Below are 17,201 nucleotides of genomic sequence, written 5' to 3'. Positions count from 1 at the left end.
TCTAGAATCTTCTTCAAATTCTTTTTTTAAATGTCTCAGATTTTTTCATTATAGGCATTTTGCTTCCTTATTTATACTCATTCTAGGTTATTTCCATTTATTTATTTATTCTCTTTCCTTCTTCTTCTTCTCGTCCTTCCCCTCCCCCTCTCACTTCCTAGATCATGCCTGACTTAATGCTCCATGCTCCTGCCTTGATGATAATGGACCGAAAATCTGAACCTGTAAGCCATCCCCAATTAAATGTTATCCTTAGAAGAGTTGCCTTGATCATGGCATCTGTTCATAGTAGTAAAATCCTAACTAAGACAAACAGTAAGACCTCTCAGCTGTCATCCTCTCTACAGTCTCACAAAAAGAGCTCTTGCTCCCATACCTTGACAAGGAAGCTGTGGAGTTTAAAGATCTGCTGGGGTTACTCTTCTGTATCATCAGTATCTTTCTTGCTTTTCCCCTGGTTTACATCCAATTAATTTGTAGAGCTCAGAAAGTCTTTTTTCTTTTTCTATCTGGAATAGAGTCTACTTTTTTGTTCTTACTCTGACTCTCTTTTTTTAATGGCTCATAAAGGGAAGAACCTTCAGTCTGAATTTTACCAAAAGTCCTTATACTTCTAAAGTATATATTTCTTATGATTTATTTATTTTATTGTGAATTAATAATCCAATAGATTTTGTGAGTTTTTATATCTTGGGACATTTTGATTATTTGGGGGTTATAGGCATTAATATAATAATTATATTTCTAGATAAATTCGTTTAACATTAGTTGTTCTACTTCTGAAAATTCACTTTAAACCTTTGCATTAAGAGTGCATATTTTAAGACATGTATACTGATGTAGTTAATTTCTACTAAGTTCATTCACCATAGTTTCTGAATCAATGAGAGGGCAGGTCTGGTCTTGTGCTTTGATAAGGTAATGATCCTGGTTGTGAAATGTATAACTGATGTACAGGGATAGAAACATGTATGTGGATAACCAACTCCTACCCCTAACACATACATACCAGGAATTTGGCTACTTAAGTGTCTATATACCCAGAGTCAATCAAAGTGACCCAATTCTTAGTTAAGCAGAGCTTTCACAGCACTTGAAATACTTCAGTACAGATAATAAATACTTCTCTATTAAGTTGAACCTGCAGTGCCTTACACTTACCTTACGTTTGCAATGGGTTACCTTCCCTTTGCATTCCCTGCTTTGTCTGTAGGTCATGAAATTGCTTTAGTTGAATTCCATTGTCTATGTGTGTGTTGCCTCCTCTCCCGTGGCTTTAGAAGCTACTCCATAGCTTTCATTTCCTCCCCTAGATTTTGAAATGACAAAGCAATTTTGTCATCCAGCATGTTTACATCTGTAAAAACATCTCCCAAATCATTACCAGTAGAGGCTGTAACAACTAACTCTGTCCTTTACATCATGGTATATCTGTGTCCTATGTATCACTAGTGGTTGGTTTCTTATTGTCAACTGGTTACAGGGAGTGGTCCATTCCACATTTCTCTACTGCCTGCTTTTTGGACAATGGCTCTGTCCTCTGCAGGATAGAAACAATAGACTAATATGAGATTAAGAGTGCAATAATTTCAACTGGAGTTACATCTATAAAAGAGAAAAGTAAAAGATACAAGACAAGACCAAGAAATGCTTTCAAACATGCTGCAGATCTGAAAACCTCTCAGTCAGCTGAGGGTCTTCAGAGCTAAGATGACCTATGAGGATTCCTAACAGTTAAGGGCCCCTGGAGAGATCCTTGTACACAGTAATTTGCAGGAAGTTGCCTGGGAAGTGCAAAGTCTCAACTTTTCAAAGGCTGTGGTGAGTTCTGAAAGAGCAGTAAGTAGCTGCTAACTGAACACCAGTACAGTTTCCTTCTTAAGAGATTCACAAAGTCCAAACTGAAACTTAATGTCCATTAAACTCCACAACACTCTTGCCCTCCCTCAGCCTCTGCTAACCTCTGTGGGATCCACAGAAAGGGATTAATTTATAACATTCTACACAGGCCAAAAGCTGACACAACCAAACATACAGTCAGACAATAAAAAGAATGTCAGACTTACAGACAACAGTTTTATACCAGATATGCAGAAGAATATTTTACCTTGTCAATGTCATTAAGTCCTATGTGTGCTCATCAGTGTTTTCCTGTGATTGATTGTATGTCATTCTGTATTAAGACAACATAGAACAAAACCCAGACTTCCCCCAGAGTCATCCCAAAGAATTGAATGACAAAATTTGTGGCCATTTACAATTTTTTCATTTATTTATATCTTATGCTAAAATTAGGTTTGTTTTTATTTTTAATATGTTGGTATGCTTAGTTTAAAATGTGCATGTGATATGCATGAATATTAGTTTTGGGAATGCATGCAAAGTATCTGATAAATAAATACTTGTAAATTGAGATATTATTACCTGCTTACAATTTATTAAAGTCATGTCTTTGGGTCGCTAACAGGTTTTATAGAGCCTCACATGGTATTTGTTTATATAAAGTGAGATTATTTGGGGTTACAAGGTAAAAGTAAGCTGTGAAATTCCACATTGAACACGTTGATGTTTATAAAAAACTTCGTTCCAAAACAGGTTCCAGGGGAGATTAATTAAGATTTTATTTCATTAGTCCAATAGTCATGGGTAAGAAAATATTAAGACATAAAATGCTTTGTGTTAATTAAATGCCTCTAAGTAATGTTCATTAAAATACCCCAATTAGAGTAATTGTTGTGAATTTGTTCCCAGAAAAATCTCTGAATATATAAATGTTAAATGTAGATTTTTACTAAGCCATGACACATGAAAATGATGGATGTCAAAGATCTTGTCAAAGATCTTTATGTTAAATTCTCCTTTCACAAGAAAAATTACTGGAGATACCATCCTAACAAATGGCTGCATTCAAAACCCCTTTTGAATTGTTATCATTTTAGGATAGAAACTAACACCTTATCCTTTTAAAGATAAATTTGAACTCATAGCATGAATATATAAAAGCCTTTCTACTTGCTTTCAAATACAGATTTATTTTTTAAGGTTTTTATCTTGTTCTACTTAAATTAAAGGAAAAAAGGAAGTCATTTTAGAGCCTCACGTTTGGTATCTACCCAGCCTACTGAAAGCCTTGTCAATAATCAGATTTTACTGAAAAAGAAATCAAATTCCCTATTTTATCTGTGTTAAGCATCCTTAAATGTACAGATTTTGGGACTGAGGATTGCTTACTGCTATAAAAAAATACAGTTGATGATCTAACTTAATACTAGCAAAAGCTACAAAGTTTGCTGTTTTTTAAATATGTCTTTACATGTGTGTGTGTATATATATATATATATATATATATATATATATATATATAAAATCATCCACATTTCTTTAGCTTTCAATATGGCTCACATGGTACTTAGGTGGCTCATGGGTGAGTAATCATTAAAGCTCTTAAATTAGTGCAAATTTCTTGTCTTTAGGTGTAACTCAAAATTTACAACAGAAAACAAAACATGTGTGCAATTTAACAGTCTCAGAGTGTTGCTTAGTGGTCGGTGGCCTCAGTTCCGACTTCAGGACAAGGAGATGCATGGCTACTTCTGCTCCAGAGTGCAATCTTATCCTCATGATAATTGTCCTCTGCTGACCTTAAGTATAAATTGAAAGACTCTTGACTTTTTGTTACTTGCATGGATGATCTTGCTGGGCTTTACTGTTCCTGAGACCCAAGAATAGATTCATTCCTGGGCTTTGGGTTTTCTCTGAGTAATTGATAAGTTTCCCTGCCAAGGTACACAGGTTATCCACATAAAATGCAGGCAAAAATGTAAAAATTTGAACATGCTTTGGTTGTCTTCTGTGCGCAGATAAAAAGTAAATGTTTTCTGACAAAAGTGATTTGTAAACGCTTGTTATAAGACTTGGCGTTTAACAAATTTGTTAATTTGAATTCATTGTATGAAATATGAAAGAAAAATATCCTAAAGAAAAAATAGAATCTATGTTTATGAGATATGTTTCCTGACCTTTTTCAGCCAGGGAACCTAATCTCTGCAAACTAAAGTGACCCTAGAGTTGAGTTGAGCCTTCTCTCTTTGGTCCTGGTTTCCACCAACCACAGTTAGCTCTGGGACTGAGCAGTATGCACTACTGTGCTCCCAAGGCACCTAAGGCGTAATTTATATGACTAGTAACTCTTCTTTCCCAGGCTTTAAATTCTTATACCATTTGATTTCTACTAATTTGAGTACCAAATGTAGTTTCATAATTGGAATAAATTCGATCCTTTAGTCATATATATAAATAGAATAACTTCATTTTTATGTAATGTTAGCATACAGGATCATTCAACTGTCATTGTACACTTCAATATCATCCTCTTGATAGATTTTCTTTGTAAAAGACATCGATCAATCACATATTCCTGATGTCCATGTTTTTTCTTTAAAACTGGTATAACTGGCCTTCTGAGTATTGAAAACCCATACTTGGACGTATATGTCAATGTGGATAAAGGGCTTAAGAGAGCGTTCAATATTTTGACCTCCACCCTCAGGTCAACTAGGTCCTAAGTTTCTCTTTTCAAAGCATTCTATAGCTCCAGTGAGTCACCTGGCTTCTTGGTCAGAGAGGTAGTGTGTAGCAAGAACGGCTGGGGACAACTATGTAAATGGTGGGGGTGTGCAGCTACAAAAGCATCTCCTGCAGGAAGACCTAATTAAGGACTGTCTTAGAGACCAAGAATTACTGGTACAGACAATGCCAGTCAATTGGGAACTGCTGTTGAAAGAAGAGATGCTTTCTTGGAACTGATGGGGGCACTGGTCTAGGGATATTAAAGGAGCTTACAGCAGTGTTCAGAGAACATACTTCAGTGTTTCTCACCTGTTTCTCGAATCCTGGACTCTGCACCACCTCACCTCCAACCCCCAAGGGTAGGTAGGGTTGGGCTGAAAGTAGTCCAGGGCACAGGCAACATCAGTGATGGAAAGTCTGTAGTCCAACTAACCCAACAATGGGCAGCTGTGAATGGGAAGTACAAGAATCTAGTAGTTGCTCAGTCCTACAAGGCTAGTTGTTTCACCCGGTCCTGTGTATAAACTGGAATCCTGAAGAAGTAGGTTCCAACAGATGTTTTGGCAAGCAATCACAAGCAAGCAAAGTTTTTCTTCCAATGTCCTTATCTAAGCCTCCAGCAGAAGGTGTGGCTCAGATTAAAGGTGTGTACTACCAGGCCTGGATCTGGTACTTGATTTGTCCCAGGATAAACTTGAACTCAGAGATCTCCTTGCCTCAGTCTCCTGGAATTATTGGCTTGCCTAAGCTTTTCATGGCCACTATGTCTCAGGATCCCCATGTCAAGATCTGGGTCAGGAATCAGAAGCTTGTGTCTTCCAGCCTCAAGGTCAGAATAGCAGGTGTGTTCTCCATGTCTGGATTGTATTTTATTCAATATGTAGTCAAGTTGACAAGCAGGAATAGCTATCCAAACACTTTTTCATCTTTAAACTATTCTGCAGTTGGATTCTTTTTAAAAGTGGTTCTTTTGTATGTTGCCACATTTATTCATGCAACCATAAGTATTTTTTTTAGTAATTCAAAGGATTGTAACTTTGAGTAGAACCTACTCATGTCTATATGTCTATGTGCATATATACATACACCTGTATGAATGCCTGTAGAAATCAGAAGGGGAGTCAAATCCCCTGGTGGTACTGGATTTACAGGCTATTTTGAGTCAGATGTAGGTACTAGGAATTGAACTCAGGTCTCCTGTAAGGGCAGCAAGTGCTTAGCATGGAAAAATTATAGATGAGTTGCTTATCACCTTCTCATACCCTGAGGAAAATTTTAGGGCCATAAATCTCAGTGGTGGAATTGTGACAGGGAGTAGGGACAGAAGAGCCTAGTATAAAAATTTACAATTAGAAGAGGATAGTTGAGAAATAGATTGGAAGGCCTTCCACACTTGGCCTACATACAACCAGCATACTCAAAAGAAAAAAAAAAAGCTGCAATATATAAAGGTGACAGACACATGTTTCATGTGTTTCATGTAAATGACTTATAAAGGGTTATGATCCTCAAAGCCAAGAGCTTCTCTCCTTACTAGCACACTTCTAAAAATTGAGTGCTTTCCCATCCTCAATAAACTGTCTCTATTTCTATTTCTAATCATGTGCTCTTGATGTAATCAATTCATTGTTGCTGGACACAAACAACCCAAACAACTTCAGTCCTGTCCTGGGACTTATTCATACCTATAATATCATTCTTGTTAAAAGTTAGATTTTTCTTTTGTTGGAAATACAGCCCTTTCAAATCTGTCATCTGGGATAATTCTATTACCTGCATCATTGTTCACCATCACACAAAAGGACCCAAATTGGTAAGAGTTCAATGAGGTTTCCAGGGCATGAACAAAGCACGATAGTCCTTCTGCACACATCTCTTCTCTCTTCTCACAGTTCTCTCTCTTCTCTTTTGTTTTTCATGGTGCCGAGGTATCACAGGGCCTTGAACATTCTACTCAAGCACTCTATCACTGACATATATTTTCAGTCCCATAATTTCTTAAATTTAAAGTCTTGGAAAGTTAATTGTCTGAAATCTCTCAGAAGCTTCTAAATTACATCCAGGAAGCTGTTCACGTTAGTTATCTATGGGTTTGGTAATTACTAAAATAAATAATACACACATGCACACACACAAACATACACACAAACAGTGAAGAGAGGGAGGGAGGGAGGGAGGGAGGGAGGGAGGGAGAGAGAGAGAGAGAGCACAATTATCCTCACTTTCTCCATCACCACCTTTAACAACCTGTGTTTCTAGCTGCAGACTGCTTCTCTAATGACAAATTAGGTCTATTGTCAGCATCATGCTACTTCTGCCTTTCTAAAAAGAAACCACTATCTTTAAATGATGCTTCTTCTTGATTTGTTTCCTCTATGGCAATAATAACTTAAGGTTGAAATTCAGCAGCTAACAGTGTGTGTAGCAGACCCTAGCCTTCAGAGAAATAGTGCAAGCTGAGTAATGCCAGGAACCCTGGGGAACAGGTTGGAACCACTATTAGCCCAGATTCTTTAGCCACAATGAACTGGAAATTACTGGTGGTTCACGCACAATAGCCCAGCCGTCACAAGCAATTAAGAAGCAGGGGTGTAATTGACCTGATTGTATGATTCAGGGCAGCTGGGTAGTCTCCCCAGGGCCAGGTCTCTCTTGTGAACAGAGCAGATGGCCATCTGCAGGATTACAATAACAAGGGCAACTGAATAGTCAAGTGGCCAGTCAGGGTAACCAAGGGGACAGGACAGTTAAAGCTCTTCTGGATGGATGGGCAACCCATGCTTACCCGGCTGTGCCATATGTCCCTGTCTGTGGCACTCTTCTTCCCTCCAAGCAGTGTTCCTTCTCATGCAAATTGTTAGGATGATGGATATGATGCTTCAAGAGTCCTATCTGTCAGTATGGCTGTGAATGCTAGTAACACAGCGATAAGAGATTGGGATGATATCCAAGGAAACATCGTCGTAAGTATAGTACACAACAATACAGGAAAGTAAAAACAAGACTGTCCTTGATATTGTGACTGCATCTCTTACTATATCATAAATAAGAGAAAGAGAACTCAGTTAAGATGCCTTGTGAAGAGGCAACTGGCTTTATTCTCTTACCACTGGAATGATTTGTTCCTGCTTTGGTGTACCTCCAAACACCCACATAATGGTTCACAGCAAACACCAGCATGTGAGCCACATTATAAATTTAATTTTCAGAATTGAAAATGCACATATCTGATTTAAAATACTTTGCCCATATCTACCATGGGAGTACATTCTTCCATGTCAGAACTATTACTGGTTCTGTTTACCCTTTCCTGGGATATGATATGTGCATATAAGTAGGCATGTATATATTTGCTTTTTCTTTATATACAACTGTGTTTTTTTTAACTTAAACTATATCCAGGAAGTCAGTTCTTATTGATTGGTATGGAGCTTAAAACTTGCAAAAAACTGCAAACTATAAAGGGAGATTTTCTATTATCTCATTAGTTTTCTTCCTTAATGTCTATTTTTTGACTACTGCAATATTTTTTATTATCTTTAATCTTTTTTTTTTACAGTACAGTTATCATCCCAATCTTGTTCTGTCCTCAGAAAGTTCCTCATTCTATTCCTCCTCCCCACTCCCTGGTACCTCAAGTCCCTCAAGTATTAGACATGTTTTCTCTCTCTGAGGCCAGACTAAGACAGTCCTATGCTGTATATGTGTCGGGAGCCTTGGACCAGCTACTGTATCCTGCCTGATTTGGGACAGATCTTGGGGTTCCAGGTTTGTTGAGACTGCTGGTCTTTCTATGGGGTCAGCTCATCCCCAACTTCTTCCAGCCTTTCCCTAATTCAACCACTGTGGTTCTTGACTTCAGTCATTTCAGTGAACATTCTTATAAGTGATTCACTTCAAATGTCTCAATTTATCTCTAGGGAAAGTGCTGCACTTTGAATATGTATTTTCATTATCATTTAGAAAGATACCAATATGTCTTACAGAAATCACTTATATGTGAAAATCACACACAAGGTAACTTTCCCCACTAAGTATGAAACTTCCTCAGAGAAGTTTAAACTTCAAAAAATCTTGGTGAGTGTGGAAAGTACAAGGGTCTTTTTCTACTTTATTACTTCTTTTTCTTGTGAGTGTGTTGAAAAGAAAAACTTTCCACCTATTATTTTCAGTTCAGTGTCAGAGGTTACATATTAAATGGGCTAGAGAAAATGATCAGGAGAAATGCATATTATGTTTTCAATATTCCTATTTTCTATGTGCTAATACTCTTACAGAAAAGAAATAAATAGTAAAAGGGTGCCACGTATACATTTCAGTGTTAGAGGAGAACCCAGGACGCTGAGAGGCTACCTAAGAACTTTTAAACTCAGCTGTATTCTTTTTGATTTGTTGTTGCTGTTGTTTTGTTATTTAAGACATTGTCTCCACAAGCAACTCAACGTGTAAGGCAATTGCTATGAGATGTTTATATCATCCACATACATTTTTATCTTTTATTTACCTCCCAAAAGAGTTTCCAGAGAAATCAAGTATTTAAGTATCAGTGAAGCACAGAAATATGATGTAGACTTAGGGAAGAACTTTTTCTGCATAATTTTGGAAGAATGCTGTTCTTCTAAATTCACCATCTTTCTTCCTTAGCATCTTGAGTCAATATAACTGGCATATGCTACCACACCAAGCTGGATTATTTACCATTGAAACTAAGCAATAAATGGTGGACAAGTTCTGGGATAAATGATTGCTCCTCTGGAAAAATCCACTGTGAAACTGATTGAGAATTACATGGGGGGGGTAGTGGGAAATAAGGGTGATTCTTATCAGAGTCTGTACAGATTTATAGGAGTTTTGATTCTTTGTACCCAGAAAAAAGAATTCTTTCCTCTTTATGATGCAAGAAGGAACATTATTACAAGAAAGCATGTCATCATTTTATAAAACAATTTTCCTCATGACTTTTGCTTTAACCCGAAAACAGTTGAAATGTAGAGGTACACATTAGGGCAGCATGCTCTGATTCCACTTAGGGACCTAAGAAAATTTGAGTTTATAACAGCTAATTTTTATATCTTATTCACTTAATATTTTTATTTCTTCTCCTTGTATTTTCAATTGTCACTGCAACATTTCTATGAAAGTTCAGGACATAAAAAAACTAGACCATGATATATCAACTATTTGTTTTAGGTTGCAGGTTCATTTTATAATTTAAATTCATGGTAGATTTTGCCCAATGGAATTTAAAAATATTTTGATTAGTTAAAAGTATCTTGTTCTAATTTTAGTGACTGCTATATTTACATCTTACCTAGACCAACATTCTTCCAAAATTATGCAGAAATAGCTCTTTTTAATTAATTTTTAAAAATTAGGTATTTTCCTCATTTACATTTCAAATGCTATCCCAAAAGTCCCTCCATACCCACCCCCACACCCATCCACTCCTACTTCTTGGCCCTGGCGTTCCCCTGTACTGAGGCATATATCACAAATAGTTCTTTCCTAATTTTGTAGCATATTTCTGTGCATAACTGATACTTAAATACTTGATCTCTCTGGAAAATTTTTGGGGATGTAAATAAAAGACACAAATGTAGGTGGACAATACAAATATCTCATAGCAATTGTCCTAGTTAGGGTTTTATTTCTGTGAACAGACTCCATGACCAAGGCAACTCTTATAATGGCAACTTATAATTGGGTCTGGCTAACAGGTTCAGAGGTTCAGTCCTTTATTATCAAGGTTAGAGAATGACATCATCAAGGCAGACATGGTATAGAAGCTGAGAGTTTTACATCTTCATTGAAAGTCTTCTAGGAGAATACTGGCTTCCAGGAAGATAGGCTGACGGCCTTAAAGTCCATGCCCACAGTGACACACCTATTTCAACAGGGCCACACACTCTAATATCACTAGGCTGAGCATATACATACCATCACTTTCTACTCCCTGGCTCCCATAGGTTTGATCAAACATATGAATCTATGGGGGCCATCCCTAAACACAGCATAATGCAAAATGCATTTAGTTCAACTTCAAAAGTCCCCATAGTCTATAGCAGTCTCAACAATATTAAAGTCCAAAGTTCAAAGTCTCTTCTGAGATTCAGCCAATCACTTAACTGTAACCCTCAAAGCAAGATAGGAAACTAGATAGGAAAACTCCAAACTCTGCATCTCCATATCTGACTTCAAGGTGGTCTTCAGATCTCTAACTCCTTTTTCATCTTTATTGACTTCAACAAACTTCTTTCTCTGGGCTGGTTCCACTTCCTGTTAGCAGCTTTCCTCAGTGGATAGCCCATGGATCTGGCGTCTAAAACACTTTGGATTTCCAAGGCAACTTCAATGTTACAGCTTCTTGCTTCAATATGAGGGGTCCACACATGATCTTCAGGGCTCCTCCAAAGGGCTGGCATCACTTCTCCAGCTCTGCCACAGCATCTGCTGTTCTTGTTGATCTTCCCATGGTACTGGCATCTCCAGTATGTTAGGGTCTTCTGCTGCCAGTATGCTTCACTAATAGCTTTTTATAGGCTCTCTTCATGATGCCAAATCTCAACTCCTTTTCATGACACCTTCAGTCCTAGTCCATCAATTGCAACTTAGGCAGCACCTTCATGAATGGCCTTCCATAGCCTCTCACAGCTCGAAGCGTCAGCTGGTTTTCATGACCCCTTCATGCCTTTAAAACCAGTACCACCTGGGTGACTCTCACACATTACTATGTTCAGCTGAAGCACGAGGGACCACCTTAGCTTTCTCTGGAACAAAGTTCCTTTGTGCTTTCAGAAAACACCTCCCAGATGATTTCACATCAGTGATGCTGGTTGTTTCTTAATCAACACTGATTTCTTAGCTCCAGCTAACTAGCATTAGTTGTCCAAGTAGTCCCTTGTATTCTGTATTCTAAAGACAGAGCCACATGGCAGAAGTGGCCGAGTTGTGCTGCTTACTGGGGCCAGAACATGGAGCCCCTTGTTCTGTTACATTATCACCAGCTTTCTGTTTTCCAGCTCCTTCATTGCTTAAGCTTTGCTGTCCTAGAACTTGCTCCCTAGACTGACTTTGAACTCAGATTTCTGCATGCCTGTCCCCTAAGCACTGGGATTAAAGGTGTGACCCACTGAAGTTTTTCTTCACCTAGAACTTGATCTATTCTAGGCTGGGCTTAAACTCAGAGATCTGCTTGTCTTTGTCTTCTGGGATTAAAGGCTTATTTGATTTAATTTGGGTGGGATCTTGACCCAAGGGCACTACTCCTTTAATTCAATTTAATATCCTTGAATACAGGATTCAATTCCATTTCACTTCCTGGTACTCCTTTAATGCTCAAACCATGTATTACATATATTTTTCTTTCTCAGCTTGCTATGCTTGTTTAAAATGCTCTTCATGAGACTTAATCAGAGAACAAAGTTTATGATGGGAAATTCTGAGACTTCCTTTGTCCATGTAATTAACCTGAGTCTCTTCACTTTAGCCTCAGGCAGACTCTTCAGACAAAGGCAAAAAGTAACTACATTCTTCACCAAAATACAACAAAAACATTCTCTTGGCCACATGTTAAAACGCTCCACTGAAACCTCTTAGGCCAGGTACATACAATTCAAATCACTCTCTGTAACACAGTCTTCCATATTCCTAGTAGGATTGTTCATTAAGCTCCATTTAAAAGCATTCCATTGCTTTTCAAATCTAAAGTCCTAAAATCCACATTCTTCCAAACAAAATCGTGGTCAAGTCTATCACAGCAATACCCCACCACCAGTAACAACTACTGTCTTAGTTAGGATTTTATTGCTGTGAACAGACACCATGGCCAAGACAACTCTTATAAGGACAACATTGAATTGGGGCTGGCTTAGAGGTTCAGAAGTTTAATCCATTATTATCAAAGTGGGAGGACACCAGCATCCAGGCAGGCATGGTGCAGGAGAAGCAAGTTTTACTTTTTCATTGGAAAGCTTCGAGGAGAATACTGGCTTCCAGGCAGCTAGGATGAGGGCCTTAAAGCCACAACCACAGTGATACATCTACTCCAACAGGGCCATATGTTCTACTACTGCCACTCCCTGGGCTGAGCAAATACAAACCATCTTAGCAATCTATTGAACACTTCATCTTTTCTATTAAATAAAGTAGTATACAATTTGTTTCATACTAGATTATGGCTGGATTCAAGTCCTATCAGGGATAATTAGTTCCATATATTTCTGCACATATGAATATTGATACATAGCCATCTACTGGAACATGGAAAACCTACTAGTAGCCACACATTCAAAGAAGAATGACTCTCCATTCCTCAGAATATAGCAACTGCCCATAGTTCCCCAAAAAGGCATAGTGTGTGCAGATCACCTCCACCATGAATACCAGACTATTGGTAGCTTCATGTTGTTCAGGTCTTACTCTGATAACCATAGCTTCTGTGAGTTCAGGAATATAAAAGCATAGTCTTGTCTAGATGCCAACATTTAGCAACACTTGTCTCCATCCTCCAGCTCTTAATTTTTTCCAGCCCTCTTCTACAGTGTGGTTCCTTGAGACTAGAAAGAAGGATTAAAATAAAGCCCTGTTTAGAAGTGAATACTCAACACTTACTCCTTGGTAGTTACCATTCTCTGCAGAGATTGCTGATCAATACAAATGATAGATACTCCGAAAAGTTGATAGCACCTCAGATCTATGGATATAAAGAAATTTATTAGAAGACATTTTGACAGGATGGACATTTTGCAAGGTAGTAATAGCCAATTATACCCTAGGGCATAAGAACTCCACAGCCAGAAACTTGATAATGATTACAGTAACAGCCATGATATTCCCTTTATTAATTCAGGAATCATATACAATCACATTGAGGTTAGTTACCTATAAAAGTTATGCCTTTGAACTCTGTAAACATCTTATCAGTATAGAAATATGCAGGATCCAGTGCTGGGTAAGAATACTGCTTTCTTCTTCTCTCCAGTGGACTTCATAGTATCTATTTGACTGTAAAGCTATCTAGAAGAGAGTGTTCTGCAGTTGGTAGTGATAGATTTCTCCATGCCATGAAGGCTAAGAAAACACAATCTTTTAATATCCTCAGAAAATTTCTTTAAATTTGTCCAGAGACAATACTTAAGAAATAGAAAAGAATCATCATCAGTTTTCACTATTTTAATAAAGATTTAAATTGTCTATGTGTCAGTTTTGTGCTGTCAATTTATCTCTAAAACTATATAGGATTGTAAATACCATGTGACTGTGTGGATTAATTAGAAGCAAATCCATTTATGTTGCATTCTTATTCCCGTGTGGGTGTGTGTGTTTAAGGGGAGCATGATTTGTAGATAGAGGTTATTGCAGAATTCCCAAGAGTCACAGCTTTCCTTTCTCCATCCTGTTCTGCAGACTGGTTGATCTCAGGTGATGAGGCTCAGTTGATACTTTGTTGATTTGAGACTGAGTCTCAGTAGGTAGCAATGGTTGTCCTTGAACTTTATCAGTAGCCCACAGAGTGAATTAAAGTAAACATTTCATTCAGCAGGAGTTAGTAGGACCACACACAGGCCAGCACACATGCACCCATGCTTGCACTCAAGCAGCAACCCACTCACACTCATATCTACACTCAGAAAGAGTGACAAGGTGTGGAGGAGAGAAACACTAGGACAAATGAAAAGCACACCATCATAGCACTAAAAAGCATGTCTTTTCCGTGTAATGTTTATAAGACACAAAGTTAAATGTGTCTTTCAGCTTCAAAGCCTCCCAATTTAGTAGACAGAGAGTGGTCAGTATCAAGAAAGAACCTAAAATACTTCCTTGAGTTAGATTGAAGTTAGCCGCCCCTCCCCTCCCTTTATTGAAGGTGTGGCCTGTCTAGGGCTGGGTAAGACTTTTAGGGAGAGTTGTGCAGGAGGGGGAGGGGCTTCCAGGGCTCTATTTAAAGCCAATGTGCTCTACTATCAGGGCCATTTGAAAGTGAGCTCCAGCCTAAGAGGGAGGCAGAGGCATGGACCTGGGAGCAGTCATGAATGAAACACCAGATGAGAAGCCTGGGCATGTGAAACTAGAGATGTCCACCCAGTCTTCTTCCAAGAGAATGCAGCCTCTAGACCAGAAGGATAAAGAGAATCAGTCCTCTGAGAGTTGGGGGAACACTGGCAGGAGTTCCAAGTCCTCTCCCAAAGGCAAAGGTAGGGTTTAGGTCTTTAAACTACTGATGGGCTTGGGGAAGGTAAAGAGAGGGGATGGCTGCACAATGCATTCCATTCCTTCCCTGCATAGTTCAAAACAAAATGTGTGTGTGTGTGTGGGGGGGGGGGTCTTGTGTGCCTGTGTAGGCCTGTTTTTGCTAATGGCTGTGTCAGCTGCATATCCTTGGGAATATATTTTGGAGTGTTTGCTGAGGCAGCTTGAGAACATCCAAATTAGGAACAAAGAGGGAATGGAGAATTGAAAAATAGTGGGGGACTGCATGGGATTTCAAAGCATGCAAGGAGCTTGGCCTAATGGAAGCTGATCTCAGGCTTTCCTGAGAAAGTTGGGAAACTGTCACCAATCACCTCTTCTTCCTACAGAGAACACATGGCCAAAGTCAGAGGTTAAGGTCCCCAGTCAGAAGAAATTTCAGCAAAGCTGGGCTGTCTCCTCATGTGGACCAAACAAGAGAAGCAGCAAACTGAAAGAGAAGAAGAGGGACAAACCATCTCCCTCCAGAGAAAGAGGAAGGGACAAGCTAGTGTCCACCCACAGAAGAGGTAGGTCTGGGCTTTAAAGAAGCAGGACTCAGGGCCCAAAAGCGTTGGGAGCTAAGCAAACTTTGGAGAGGACACATCTGGTAGTGACTGGCCAGGTGGGGTTTCTCAAACAGAATAGTTGTCTGGGTTTGTTGGAAGTTTCCTGCATTTCCATGGGATGTTACAAAAGAGCCTCTGGGGAGTGCTTTAGGGCAGGGGAGCTGCTGAGTTAAAGGAAACGAGTGTCTAAAGTGATTAAGGTCCATGCTCTCTCCCACAGATATCTCGCACACAAAACTGCATGTTAGGGACCAAAGGCCCCAGCCAAGATCTCCTGTGAGAACTCTGAAGCGAAGTCGCGGGGGAGACAGCCCAGATGCACCCTACCACTCTGCCAAGAGGTGCAGAAAGCCTTCTCTTCCGGAAGCCAGCTTAGACCTGACATTCTCGCAGCTGATGTCCAGAGTCTTCACCAATCTGAGTGCCTTGCAGGTGACCCTGGATGACCTACAGGCCCCTGGAGGTGCCTTCCTGCATGTGCCCTCGAGCAGCCTAGAGCCCACTGTCTCTCAGCGTGCCTGGCTCACTTGGCAACTGTATCATGCAGGAGCCACAGTGCACTGGGCGCTTCAAACAGTCAATTCTATCTTGAACTCACAGGCCAGCCTGCCCAGACATACCTGCCCTCAAGGCTATTCCTTCACTGCTGACCCTAGGACTGTGCCCACTTCCTCTCTTCTCAGAAGACCCAGGTCAGCCAGCTGGCACAGAAAGCGGGGAACTTATCATTTCCCAACCTGGGATGATCACAGTAGGCCATAGAGACCAGGATGCAGGCCTTGTGTCCAGTGAGCATCAAACCATCTGCCACTCTATAGGAACTCAACCTCAGTGCAAGTGTCTCTCCAGTCAATGTCATAGGACCTCACAGTGAAGTAAACCTGGGAAGACTCTCTGGGGAACTTGGACGGATAACACTTTTCACTGATGTGGACCCTTCTACCTTCCCTTTAGATGTGCGTCATTTGAGAAAAGACTGACTCTTAGAATTCAATTAGCCAATTGAGCTTGGGTATTTTCCCCTCTTGGAAATGGTCTCTTTTGCCATCTGAGCATTGAAAGTGGCCTTGTATGGTACAGGCCACCACAACACATTGACCTGGTGTTCTCAGGGTCAAGATCCTGTCCTTGTGTATGTTAGTAGTCCAGGGCCCCAGTTGCACAGAACTTTCTAGGCTCTGGGCAGCCTGTGCTCCTTTTTTTGAGTTTGAACTCACATTCTTTCTTTCTACTGAGCACTCTGGCACTGCCTGGAATCCGGACTTTATATAAGGTTAGCAAGCTGGACTAGAACCTCTTCTAGTTTTGGCATGTTGATGAACTTAGAACATAGCTCACCATTCAGTAGACTTACTCTGCCACTGTCAGTCCATTTAGTCCTCTAAATCTATGACCTGTTCAGTTTTTTTTTTTATCCAGTTTTAATTTCTGTCTTGGTTGTATTCTCTCTTGTAATGCTTCATCATGGTTTTCTCTATTTTAATAAAGATTAATTAGTCTACATATCACTTGTGTGCTGTCAATTTATCTCTTTGTAAACTATTTATGATTGTATATACTATTTGCTCTTGTGGAGTAATCAGAAACAAACCTATTTACTCTCCTTTCTTATTTTGGTTTATTGGTGAGAGTGCTTGTGTGTGTGTGTGTGTGTATGTGTGTGTGTGTGTGTGTGTGTGTGTGTGTGTGTGTGTGAGTGTGTGTGAGTCTAGCATAATTTGGAGATAGAGGTCATTGCAGAACTTCTGATAGTCATATCATTCCTTCCTTCTTCCTTTATGCAGACAGATCTCAGGTAATGAGGTTCAGAGCACATTTTGTTAGTTTGAGACTGGG

General features: G+C 39.4%; 1 protein-coding gene across 1 annotated transcript; it reads left to right on the top strand.

Moving 5' to 3' along the window:
- Positions 1-14,542: 14,542 nt before the first annotated feature.
- On the top strand, positions 14,543-16,757 carry Gm11232 (predicted gene 11232). Its single transcript, XM_006538408.2, has 3 exons — positions 14,543-14,762; positions 15,147-15,326; positions 15,586-16,757. The coding sequence occupies exons 1-3, from the start codon at positions 14,579-14,581 to the stop codon at positions 16,125-16,127; spliced, it is 906 nt and encodes a 301-aa protein (XP_006538471.1). The 5' UTR covers positions 14,543-14,578; the 3' UTR covers positions 16,128-16,757.
- The last annotated feature ends 444 nt before the right edge of the window (positions 16,758-17,201 follow it).

The sequence above is a fragment of the Mus musculus genome, chromosome 4 (genome assembly GCF_000001635.26).
Source record: "Mus musculus strain C57BL/6J chromosome 4, GRCm38.p6 C57BL/6J".
Classification (NCBI taxonomy): Eukaryota; Metazoa; Chordata; class Mammalia; order Rodentia; family Muridae; genus Mus; species Mus musculus.
This window is presented reverse-complemented; position numbering and strand designations above follow the sequence as displayed.